The 12,707-nt window shown below is 42.7% G+C and overlaps 1 protein-coding gene across 4 annotated transcripts in view; it reads right to left on the bottom strand.

Annotated features, from left to right (window-relative positions):
* LOC109865978 (V-type proton ATPase 116 kDa subunit a) overlaps window positions 1-11,076 on the bottom strand; it is a 43,064-nt gene extending 31,988 nt beyond the window's left edge. For 2 of the 4 annotated variants that reach the window (XM_020454493.2, XM_020454495.2), the window contains exons 1-6: window positions 10,948-11,076; window positions 9,536-9,675; window positions 9,298-9,376; window positions 4,891-4,988; window positions 4,124-4,252; window positions 2,492-2,574 (exon numbers count right to left, since the gene is read on the bottom strand). In XM_020454493.2, the coding sequence (XP_020310082.1) occupies window positions 2,492-2,574; window positions 4,124-4,252; window positions 4,891-4,988; window positions 9,298-9,376; window positions 9,536-9,652 (506 nt within the window). In that variant the 5' untranslated portion in view covers window positions 9,653-9,675; window positions 10,948-11,076. Of the gene's footprint in view, window positions 1-2,491; window positions 2,575-4,123; window positions 4,253-4,890; window positions 4,989-9,297; window positions 9,377-9,535; window positions 9,701-10,682; window positions 10,794-10,947 lie in introns of those variants that run through there. The other 2 variants (XM_031800008.1, XM_020454494.2) reach the window with 2 other exon arrangements.
* Window positions 11,077-12,707: the final 1,631 nt, after the last annotated feature.

Raw genomic sequence — 12,707 nt, 5'->3', positions numbered from 1 at the left:
ACAAAGTAGAATCTCAATTCAACGGCTCAGACACAAGAGGCATGTGGCAGGGTCTACAGTCAATCACGGACTACAGGAAGAAACCCAGCCCAGTCACGGACCAGGATGTCTTGCTCCCAGGCAGACTAAACAACTTTTTTGCCCGCTTTGAGGACAATACAGTGCCACTGACACGGCCTGCAACGAAAACACATCTCCTTCACTGCAGCCGAAGTGAGTAAGACATTTAAACGTGTTAACCCTCGCAAGGCTGCAGGCCCAGACGGCATCCCCAGCCGCGCCCTCAGAGCATGCGCAGACCAGCTGGCCGGTGTGTTTACGGACATATTCAACCAATCCCTATACCAGTCTGCTGTTCCCACATGCTTCAAGAGGGCCACCATTGTTCCTGTTCCCAAGAAAGCTAAGGTAACTGAGCTAAACGACTACCGCCCCGTAGCACTCACATCCGTCATCATGAAGTGCTTTGAGAGACTAGTCAAGGACCATATCACCTCCACCCTACCTGACACCCTTGACCCACTCCAATTTGCTTACCGCCCAAATAGGTCCACAGACGATGCAATCTCAACCACACTGCACACTGCCCTAACCCATCTGGACAAGAGGAATACCTATGTGAGAATGCTGTTCATCGACTACAGCTCGGCATTCAACACCATAGTACCCTCCAAGCTCGTCATCAAGCTCGAGACCCTGGGTCTCGACCCCGCCCTGTGCAACTGGGTACTGGACTTCCTGACGGGCCGCCCCCAGGTGGTGAGGGTAGGCAACAACATCTCCTCCCCGCTGATCCTCAACACTGGGGCCCCACAAGGGTGCGTTCTGAGCCCTCTCCTGTACTCCCTGTTCACCCACGACTGCGTGGCCACGCACGCCTCCAACTCAATCATCAAGTTTGCGGACGACACAACAGTGGTAGGCTTGATTACCAACAACGACGAGACGGCCTACAGGGAGGAGGTGAGGGCCCTCGGAGTGTGGTGTCAGGAAAATAACCTCACACTCAACGTCAACAAAACTAAGGAGATGATTGTGGACTTCAGGAAACAGCAGAGGGAACACCCCCCCATCCACATCGATGGAACAGTAGTGGAGAGGGTAGCAAGTTTTAAGTTCCTCGGCATACACATCACAGACAAACTGAATTGGTCCACTCACACAGACAGCATCGTGAAGAAGGCGCAGCAGCGCCTCTTCAACCTCAGGAGGCTGAAGAAATTCGGCTTGTCACCAAAAGCACTCACAAACTTCTACAGATGCACAATCGAGAGCATCCTGGCGGGCTGTATCACCGCCTGGTATGGCAACTGCACCGCCCTCAACCGTAAGGCTCTCCAGAGGGTAGTGAGGTCTGCACAACGCATCACCGGGGGCAAACTACCTGCCCTCCAGGACACCTACACCACCCGATGCTACAGGAAGGCCATAAAGATCATCAAGGACATCAACCACCCGAGCCACTGCCTGTTCACCCCGCTGTCATCCAGAAGGCGAGGTCAGTACAGGTGCATCAAAGCTGGGACCGAGAGACTGAAAAACAGCTTCTATCTCAAGGCCATCAGACTGTTAAACAGCCACCACTAACATTGAGTGGCTACTGCCAACACACTGTCAATGCCACTGACTCTACTCCAGCCACTTTAATCATGGGAATTGATGGGAAATGATGTAAATATATCACTAGCCACTTTAAACAATGCTACCTTATATAATGTTACTTACCCTACATTATTCATCTCATATGCATACGTAGATACTGTACTCTATATCATCGACTGCATCCTTATGTAATACATGTATCACTAGCCACTTTAACTATGCCACTTGGTTTACATACTCATCTCATATGTATATACTGTACTCGATATCATCTACTGTATCTTGCCTATGCTGCTCTGTACCATCACTCATTCATATATCCTTATGTACATATTCTTTATCCCCTTACACTGGGTATAAGACAGTAGTTTTTTTTGGAATTGTTAGTTAGATTACTTGTTCGTTATTACTGCATTGTCGGAACTAGAAGCACAAGCATTTCGCTACACTCGCATTAACATCTGCTAACCATGTGTATGTGACAAATAAATTTGATTTGATTTGACTACCATCTTTCATTTAAATTGCCTGTATATGCCTATAGGCCAAAAAGAGGTGACTTGGACATCTATGAGTTAAATTATCCCCACGACAGCTAGAATATATTTTTCCTTGGGCTACAAAATAATATTACAGCATGCAATGGTGTATGTATTGTACAGCTGATTGCATTCAATGTACAGCTCAAGTGCCCTATAGGGCGTACTCTAATGTATTGTTTGTTAAAAGTACATCTCCTAGAACACCAGTGTTCCCCCTACCATTGTTCAAGCAGGGCTTGATGGTTTCTATGGATTTCAATTGACAATTTCAGTGTCCGAGGGCTTGGAGGTTTCTTTGGGAAAACTGCTGTACGGTGCATGTGTGTGATTGTGTGTGTGTGTCTCACCCCAGTCGGAGCGGTGCTCCCCGGCCACCCTCGTTACCCTCCATTAGGGCTGACGACTCTTCCATCAGGGCGGGGTCCTCCATCTGTGGAACATAAGGAATATGATGATGATGGAGATAGGAGGAAGATGCAATTTAATCTGGCGTTACAAACCAGCAACCACTTTGTTAAGATACACTACATATACAAAAGTATGTGGACATCCCTTCAAATTAGTGGATTCGGCTATTTCAGCCACACCCGTGTATGCACCAGGTGTATAAAATCAAGCACACAGTCATGACATCTCCATAGACAAACATTGGCAGTAGAATGGCCTTATTGAAGAGCTCAGTGACTTTCAATGTGGTACTGTCATAGGATGGTAACAACAAGTCAATTTGACAAATTTCTGCCCTGCTAGAGCTGCCTCAGTCAACTGTAAGTGCTGTTATTGTGAAGTGGAAACATCTAGGAGCAACAACAGTTCAGCCACGAATTGGTAGGCAACACATGCTCACAGAACAGAATGGGACAGCCGAGTGCTGAAGTGCGTAAAAAAGTCTGTCCTCGGTTGCAACCCTCACTACCGAGTTCCAAACTGCCTCTTGAAGCAATGTCAGCACTTAACTGTTCATCGCAAGCTTTATGAAATAGGTTTCCATGGCCGAGAAGCCGCACACAAGGCTAAGATCACCATGCACATTGCCAAGCGTCGGCTGGAGTGGTGTAAAGCTCGCCGCCATTGGACTCTGGAGCAGTGGAAACGAGTTCTCTGGAGGGATGAATCACGCTTCACCATCTGGCATTCTGACGGATGAATCTGGGTTTGGCAGAAGCCAGGAGAACGTTACCTGCCGAATGCATAGTGCCAACTGTAAAGTTTGGTGGAGGAGAAATAATGGTCTGGGGCTGTTTTTCATGGTTCGGGCTAGGCCCCTTAGTTCCTGTAAATAGAAATCTTAACGCTACAGCATACAATTACATTCTAGACTATTCTATGCTTCCAACTTTGTGGCAACAGTTTGGGGAAGGCCCTTTCCTGTTTCAGCATGACAATTCCCCCGTGCACAAAGCGAGGTCCATAAAGAAATGGTTTATTGATATCGGTGTGGAAGAACTTCACTGGCCTGCACCAAGCCCTGACCTCAACCCCTTCAAATACCTTTGGGATGAATTGGACCGCCGTCTGCGAGCCAGGCCTAATCTGCCAACATCAGTGCCCGACCTCACTAATGCTCTTGTAGCTAAATGGAAGCAAGTCCTCGAAGCAATGTTCCAACATCTAGTGGAAAGCCTTCCCAGAAGAGTGGAGGCTGTTATAGCAGCAAAGGGGGGACCAACTCCATATTAATTCCCATGATTTTGGAATGAGATGTTCGATGAGCAAAGTATGTGTCCACATACTTTTGATCATAGAGATTGAGGAAAACAGAGGTTGTGTTCCAGGTGAACTACATTACAGATGTTGCATCAATCAATGGTTGTGTGCCATGTCATTGACTGAGCAGTCGGTCATCAAATTGCTATATCAAATGATGTGGGTAGTTGATATGTTAAAAACCTATCCAGGCGTTGTGAGATCTGGCATGCATCTGCAATGTAGTCCGCCTGGAACGTGCCCAAAATATTGGAGTGGAGGTACTCGCTGACCTCGTCAAAGAACTGCTGGGTACGTCGCAGGATGTGCTTGAGCTCGGTCAGCTCCAGGAAGTTCTTCTTCAGGGCTTCCTGGTTGGTGTTGATCTCCTTCAGCTCGTTCTCCAGCTTCTCAAACGTGGCCTGACAATCAAACAGAGACAACCAATGAGATTGGGCGCGATTCGAAAACGGTAGAAGGGGTCATAGAAATAAAATCACTAGAACGGACATAGCCTTTCCTTCCTGCTTTACTCCCATTGGTAAACCTTTCAAATGGCTGCCGGTACACCCATTACAGACCGTTCTAGTGTTTTTATTTCTATGGAAGGGATAGTCTATTCAGCTCCATAACAAACAGTCATGGGCCCTAACATGAGTCCTACCTATATCCTATAATTATGGCCAATGTCCGGTAAAGTGTCATCATGGGTCTTAGAGGTATTGGCTAGAGCAGGTGAACTGCTGCACAGTTCCACTTCACTGTCAGGTAGGCCCTTACAGAAAAAACACATGATTTCACATGTGGAAAATCACGTTTTCACGTTGCTTTAAATGTTGTCACATGTTATTACATTAACTTCACATTAAGAAGTTATGATAAACACGTCACATGTGATCACGTGAAAGTCATGTGGTTTTTCCGTAAATGGAGTAGTAGTATAAGGCAAAAACAATGATTAAATGATCTGTGAAATTGTGTTGTGCTAAATTTGGGTTGATGATTAATGACATTCATAATGTCATATTACTGACATGCAGTATTCAACAGGGATAGATACCTCCAGGTCAATCATATCCCTAGGGAAGGGGACTTCGGGATTCTCTCCTGTATCCACAGTCGGGATGTTGGCTTTTTTAATCTCCTTCTCGACAAACCCTGGAAAGCAAAACACCAGGTAATATTCAATACATGTGCGAGTTTCTACCCTGGTTGCCAGTCTGTTTCTGATCTCTTGCCAACTCTTTATGGAATTGTCATGCCAAATTGCTTGACAATGGCAACATACGTAGTAGGCAGAAGCACAATCAGACCTGGGACTAAGCCATTGAGTTTCTGCATTGTCGGAGAAATAGACATCTGTGTGCCATTCTGTGTGTGGTATTCTTAACAATACTATATCTCAATGTACAGTGAATTCGGAAAGTATTCAGACCCCTTGACTTTTTCCACATTTTGTTACGTTACAGACTTATTCTAAAATTGCTAAAAGCATTTTTTCCCCCCTCATCAATCTACACACAATACCAGATCACGACAAAGCGAAAACAGGTTTTAAGTCTCTGTTCACCGGACGTGCTACCTGTCCCAGACCTGCTGTTTTCAACTCTCTAGAGACAGCAGGAGCGGTAGAGATACTCTAAATGATCAGCTATGGAAAGCCAACTGACATTTATTCCTGAGGTGCTGACCTGTTGCACTCTAGACAACCACTGTGATTATTATTATTTGACCCTGCTGGTCATCAATGAACATTTGAACATCTTGGCCATGTTCTGTTATAATCTCCATTCGGCACAGCCAGAAGAGGACTGGCCACCCCTCATAGCCTGGTTCCGCTCTAGGTTTCTTCCTAGATTCTGGCCTTTGTAGGGAGTTTTTCCTAGCCAACGTGCTTCTACACCTGCATTGCTTGCTGTTTGGGGGTTTAGGCTAGGTTTCTGTACAGCACTTTGTGACATCAGCTGATGTAAGAAGGGCTTTATAAATCAATTTGATTGATTAAGAAATGTTTGCACATTTATAAGAAACAAAAAAACTGCAATACCTTATTTACATAAGTATTCAGACCCTTTGCTATAAGACTTGAAATTGAGCTCAGGTGCATCCTATTTCTATTGATAATCCTTGAGATGTTTCTACAAACTGATTGGAGTCCACATGGTAAATTCAATTGATTGGACATGATTTGGAAAGGCACACGCCTGTTTATATAAGGTCCCACAGCTGACTGTGCATGTCAGAGCAAAACCAAGCCTTGAGGTCGAATGAATTGTCCGTAGAGCACTGAGACAGGATTGTGTCGAGGCACAGATCTGGGGAAAGGTACCAAAAAATGTCTTAAGGTCACTCTGACAGAGCTACAGAGTTCCTCTGTGGAGATGAGAGAAGCTTACAGAAGGACAACCATCTCTGCAGCACTCCACCAATCAGGCCTTTATGGTAGAGTGACCAGATGGAAGCCACTCCTCAGTAAAAGGCATATGACAGCCCACTTGTAGTTTGCCAAAACGCACCTAAAGGACTCTCAGACCATGATAAACATCTGGTCTGATGAAACCAAGATTGAACTCTTTGACCTGAATGCCAAGCATCAAATCTGGAGGAAACCTGGCACCATTCCTACGGTGAAGCATGATGGTGGCAGCATCATGCTGTGGTGATGTTTTTCAGAGGAGGGACTGGGAGACTAGTCAGGACCATGGGACAGATGAAAGAAAGCAAAGTACCTTCCAACAGGATAACAACCCTAAACACACAGCCAAGATAAGGCAGGAGTGGAAGTCTCTGAATGTCCTTGAGTGGCCCAGCCAGAGGCCGGACTTAAACCAGATCAAACATCTCTGGAGAGACATGAAAATAGCTGTGCAGCGACGCTCCCCATCCAACCCAACAGAGCTTGAGAGGATCTGCAGAGAAGAATGGGAGAAACTTCCCAAATACAGATGTGCCCATGTAAGGTTCTGTATTTATTTTCTTAAGTCAACCTTGTTTTCTGTTTCTTTGTGTTCTTGAACGTAGCCCTGTTTCTTTGTGTTTTTGAACGTAGCCCTGTCTTTAATGTTTTGTTCATTGTTTCACCTGTGTTAGTTACTCACCTGGTCTCATCAACTCCTTATTTAGTTCAGTTCATTCTGTTTGTGCCTTTGAGAGGTATTGTTCGTTTTGACTCTACTAAGCCTATTCCTAGCTTGTTTGTGAGAACCAGTTATAGCCTTCAGTCCTAGTTTTGATTCACCTGCCTGTTTGTCTACCTGTGTATGACCATTGCCTGCCTGTGACCACAATTCCTGCCTTCTGCGAAGGTGAAATAAACATCTCTGCGTGTGAATCTACACCTTTTTCTCCCTGAGTTTTCAATACAGCCAACTTGTAGAGTCATACCCAAGAAGACTCGAGGCTGTAATCACTGCCAAAGGTGTTTCAACAAAGTACTGAGTAAAGGGTCAGAATACTTAAGTAAAATTAATATTTCAGTTTTTTATTATTTTATAAATCTTCATTTTTCCACTAAAAACGTTTTTTTCTTTATCATTATGGGGTATTGTGTGTACAGTCGTGGCCAAAAGTTTTGAGAATGACACAAATATTAATTTTCACAAAGTCTGCTGCCTCAGTTTGTATGATGGCAATTTGCATATACTCCAGAATGTTATGAAGAGTGATCAGATGAATTGCAATTAATTGCAAAGTCCCTCTTTGCCATGCAAATTAACTGAATCCCCAAAAAACATTTCCACTGCATTTCAGCCCTGCCACAAAAGGACCAGCTGACATCATGTCAGTGATTCTCTTGTTAACACAGGTGTGAGTGTTGACGAGGACATGGCCGGAGATCACTCTGTCATGCTAATTGAGTTTGAATAACAGACTGGAAGCTTCAAAAGGAGGGTGGTGCTTGGAATCCTTGTTCTTCCTCTGTCAACCATGGTTATCTGCAAGGAAACACGTGCCGTCATCATTGCTTTGCACAAAAAGGGCTTCACAGGCAAGGATATTGCTGCCAGTAAGATTGCACCTAAATCAACCATTTATCGGATCATCAAGAACTTCAAGGAGAGCGGTTCAACTGTTGTGAAGAATGCTTCAGGGTGCCCAAGAAAGTCCATCAAGCGCCAGGACCATCTCCAAAAGTTGATTCAGCTGATCGGAACACCACCAGTACAGAGCTTTCTCAGGAATGGCAGCAGGCAGGTGTGTGTGAGTGCATTTGCATGCACAGTGAGGCGAAGACTTTTGGAGGATGGCCTGGTGTCAAGAAGGGCAGCAAAGAAGCAACTTCTCTCCAGGAAAAACATCAGGGACAGACTGATATTCTGCAAAAGGTACAGGGATTGGACTGCTGAGGACTGGGGTAAAGTAATTTTCTCTGATGAATCCCCTTTCTGATTGTTTGGGGAATCCGGAAAAAAGCTTGTCCGGAGAAGACAAGGTGAGCGCTACCATCAGTCCTGTGTCATGCCAACAGTAAATCATCCTGAGACCATTCATGTGTGGGGTTGCTTCTCAGCCAAGGGTGTGGGCTCACTCACAATTTTGCCAAAGAACACAGCCATGAATAAAGAATGGTACCAACACATCCTAAGGGAACAACTTTTCCCAAGCATCCAGGAACAGTTTGGTGACGAAAAATGCCTTTTCCAGCATGATGGAGCACCTTGCCATAAGGCAAAAGTGATAACTAAGTGGCTCGGGGGAACAAAACATCGATATTTTGGGTCCATGGCCAGGAAACTCCCCAGACCTTAATCCCATTGAGAACTTGTGGTCATTCCTCAAGAGGCGGGTAGACAAACAAAAACCCACAAACTCTGACAAACTTCAAGCATTGATTATGCAAGAATGGACTGCCATCAGTCAGGATGTGGCCCAGAAGTTAATTGACAGCATGCCAGGGCGGATTGCAGAGGTCTTGAAAAAGAAGGGTCAACACTGCAAATATTGACTCTTTGCATCAACTTCATGCAATTGTCAATAAAAGCCTTTGACACTTATGAAATGCTTGTAATTATACTTCAGTATTCCATAGTAACATCTGACAAAAATATCTAAAGACCCTGAAGCAGCAAACGTTGTGGAAATTAACATTTGTGTCATTCTCAAAACTTTTGGCCACGACTGTAGATTGATGAGACAAAAAACTATTCAATCCAAGGCTGTAATGTAACAAAATGTGGAAAAAGTCAAGGGGTCTGAATACTTTTAAGGGGTCCGAATGCACTTAATGTGGTATTATATGAACTGTCCCTGCTATGTTTTGCCCAAGCTGTCCATTCAGTTACCCACCTAGAAATAGGGAGGACCACAATGGAAATGTCTTTATTGTGTAACACTTACTGTGCTTTTAATTCTCAAAAACATTGGATGTATTGTTGGCTCACTTGGCTGACATATCTCTATACATACATTAAATATGTCAAATAAAATGTATTAATTTATTCAGTCAAAATATTGTGAAATCACTCACTTAATTTCCTGTCCATCTCCTCACACCTCCTCACTTCATTCACAAACTTCCTCTGGAACACATTCACGTCTGGGTTGAGCTAAAAATTCAAACAGAAACAGGTGTCAAAGTTGCCCTTCTTGGCCAGGTCTACCTTGGGAAAGAGGTATTCTGACCTCAATCAGACTTCCTGTTTAATTAAATAAATGTTAAATCCTTTTTCTTTTTTAAATAGATAGATGACTGGTATGTTACTTACATCGCGGAACTGAACCATTCCCAGTTCTCCCAGCTCGCTGACACAGCAGTAGGCTGCCTCAGACTGGAGGAAGAGCTGGGCAAGCGTCATCTCCTCGCTCCTGAACAGTTCCCCCATGGTGACCACCTGACACACTCACCCTTTAAGGTAAAAAAAATAATACCGCTGTTGGCAAAATTAAGGGCAAAATGACAAGGATGGACGGATAGATAGTTAGCCTGAACAAAGTTGGGTTGGTGTGTCTCTAGTTTGAACAGTTCAAGAGCAGTAGGTCTAATATTTGGACTACCATTCAAAAGTTTGGGGGCACTTAGAAATGTCCTTGTTTTTGAAAGAAAAGCCATTTTTTGGTCCATTAAAATATAATCAAATTGATCAGAAATAGTGTCCAAACTTTTGACTGGTACTGTATGTCATTCTTCTAATTCTATGGCTTCCTTTTTCTTTCCAGGTGTGAAAGGACTGTCATCAGGATCAGTCAACACGGATATGAGGATTTACTGTCCGTGTCCAATGGAAATCCTACTCGTGCTTAAAGATGCTAAACATATATCCGCTGCCCAGGTAGTCAACCCGAACATAATTCATATAGGTTAGGTATATTCTAATAAATTTCTAAAATGTTCTAAATAACATAAAGCATATTACGTCCAATCGTTAAAATATCAAATATTCTCTCCATTTCAGAAAGCGATGTCGTTTTCTCTGCCGCACTGTCCTTCATCTCAAGGACGCCATTATGATGATGCTGCTGCTGTAGGCTACCAGTAGACTATTGAGCATCTTTCATAATATGATGAAGGCAACGGTGAACACGGGGAACAATGATAGGAATATTATTGCTGAATTTATATACGTCTTTCTAACAATTATGTAGGCTAATTGAAAATTATGAAAACACATGTCTGAAATATTGCTTGAAATGACCGGCTATAGCCATATTTCAACCAAAATGACGACGAAATAAATAGATAGCACCTCTGTTTGATGGTCACTGGAATAAACATTTGAGTATTATGAATAGATAATAATGAATTTCGTTTATATCACAAACGGTTATATTTTGACCGAAGGTCTATGTTATTAGGCCTATGGCCTAATGCAAATACAGAATTATTCTGACATCGTCGATTAATAGTCGACTGACCTTATTTGCAATTTCTTCCTTTTGATTTGGGATGACATAGAGTACAGTAGGTCTATCACTATTATTTTAAACAATACCAAGCCGCATCGCATCATCAGCTGAAGTGCATGGACCAGAGAGGAAATGTTCTCAAGGTGAGGACTCGCGCAAGATGACAGGCACGTTCAAATTCACCATTTAAAAAAATGCATTTCTGTTTGATATCGTTCGGTTTGTAAAATTCACATTTACATATATAGATTTAATCAGTTATGAATTAGCTTACTTGTGATAAAATCCTTCAGAATTTCTCCAGGTCGAACGAAAGGCGCTCTCCTCACGAATCAATGTGACATCACGCAAACCATCTGCTGGGGGATGGTCATGTGACGCGTTGGGGATGCTGCAAGGCTGTGCGATTAGTGTGGCTTTCGACGTCAGCCACACTTTAGTTGAGCTATTACAATATATTGATATCTTGATATCCATTTGATGTAATTCATTGAAATATGTAATTCAAATGGTAGCCAATACCATTTATTTAGAAATTAATTTAGATGACTGATTTTGAAATTCATTTGAATGACTGATGAATGTCAAGCCGGATGCGCTTTCACGCCGCTATAGCCCCGCGGCTACACCCTCGGACCCCGAGACCATCCTTCCTGTCAAATCAAATTTTATTGGTCACATACACATGGTTAGCAGATGTTAATGCGAGTGTAGCGAAATGCTTGTGCTTCTAGTTCCTACCGTGTAGTAATATCTAACAAGTAATCTAACAATTTCACAACAACTACCTTATACACACACACATGTGTAAAGGAATGAATAAGAATACATATTCTGTACATATGGATGCGAGATGGCCATGTGGCATAGAGTACAGTATATACATATGAGATGAGTAATGTAAACATTATAGAAAGTGGCATTGTTTAAAGTGACTAGTGATACATTTATTTTTACCCTTTTTTCTCCACAATTTCGTGGTATCCAATTGTTTTAGTAGCTACTATCTTGTCTCATCGCTACAACTCCTGTACAGGCTCGGCACGCCACAAAGCCCTGACCTCAATCCTATAGACAATTTGTGGGCAGAACTGAAAAACCGTGTGCAAGCAAGGAGGCCTACAAACCTGATTCAGTTACACCAGCTCTGTCAGGAGGAATGGACCAAAATGTACCCAATTTATTGTGGGAAGCTTGTGGGAAGCTTGTGGAAAGCTATCCGAAACGTTTGACCCAAGTTAAACAATTTAAAGGCAATGCTACCAAATACTAATTGAGTGTATTGTAAACTTCTGACCCACTGGGAATGTGATGAAAAAACTAAAGGCTGAAAAAATCATTCTCTCTACTATCATTCTGACATTTCACATTCTTAAAATATAGTGGTGATCCTAACCGACCTAAAAAGGAATTTTTAGTAGGATTAAAATGTCAGGAATGGTGAAAAACTGAGTATAAATGTATTTGGCTAAGATGTATGTAAACTTCCGACTTCAACTGTATCATACTTTGACTAAAACAATTAATTATTGACTTAAATCCATCATATGCTCTGGCCATCGTCTGTCAGCTCGAGAAAAAAAAGTTGCTTTCTACTGGTGTATGGGCATTTAAAAAGGCAATTAAAGTAGTAAGGCCTCGTTAGTCATTGTTTATCATCTCTACACACATAAGAAAAACCTATAGATCGTATCTGTAAAAATGTGCTGCTATACTTAAAAATAATTATGTACCTTTGAGAGTTGTCTCTGCAGTAGGGTAAGGGTCAAAACACAGTATCCACTCCTTCTTTTGAAGAAAATGGACACCTGCCTGCTGGGCTGTGCCACTTCCTTTTCCACTTCCTGTGTTTTCTATTTGGTTTGTATGTTTGTGATTTTAATTAACTCGGTTTTTAAAGTAAAAGATAATTGGAAAGCAAAGTATGCAGAACTGAATATGGATTGGATATAGATATGGATTGATGTTTGGAACTTAATTGCAATGATTTATGGACAAAACCATACCTTAAGAATAAATCTTTGAAAATGGTAA

Source organism: Oncorhynchus kisutch, linkage group LG20 (assembly GCF_002021735.2).
Source record: "Oncorhynchus kisutch isolate 150728-3 linkage group LG20, Okis_V2, whole genome shotgun sequence".
Classification (NCBI taxonomy): domain Eukaryota; kingdom Metazoa; phylum Chordata; class Actinopteri; order Salmoniformes; family Salmonidae; genus Oncorhynchus; species Oncorhynchus kisutch.
This window is presented reverse-complemented; position numbering and strand designations above follow the sequence as displayed.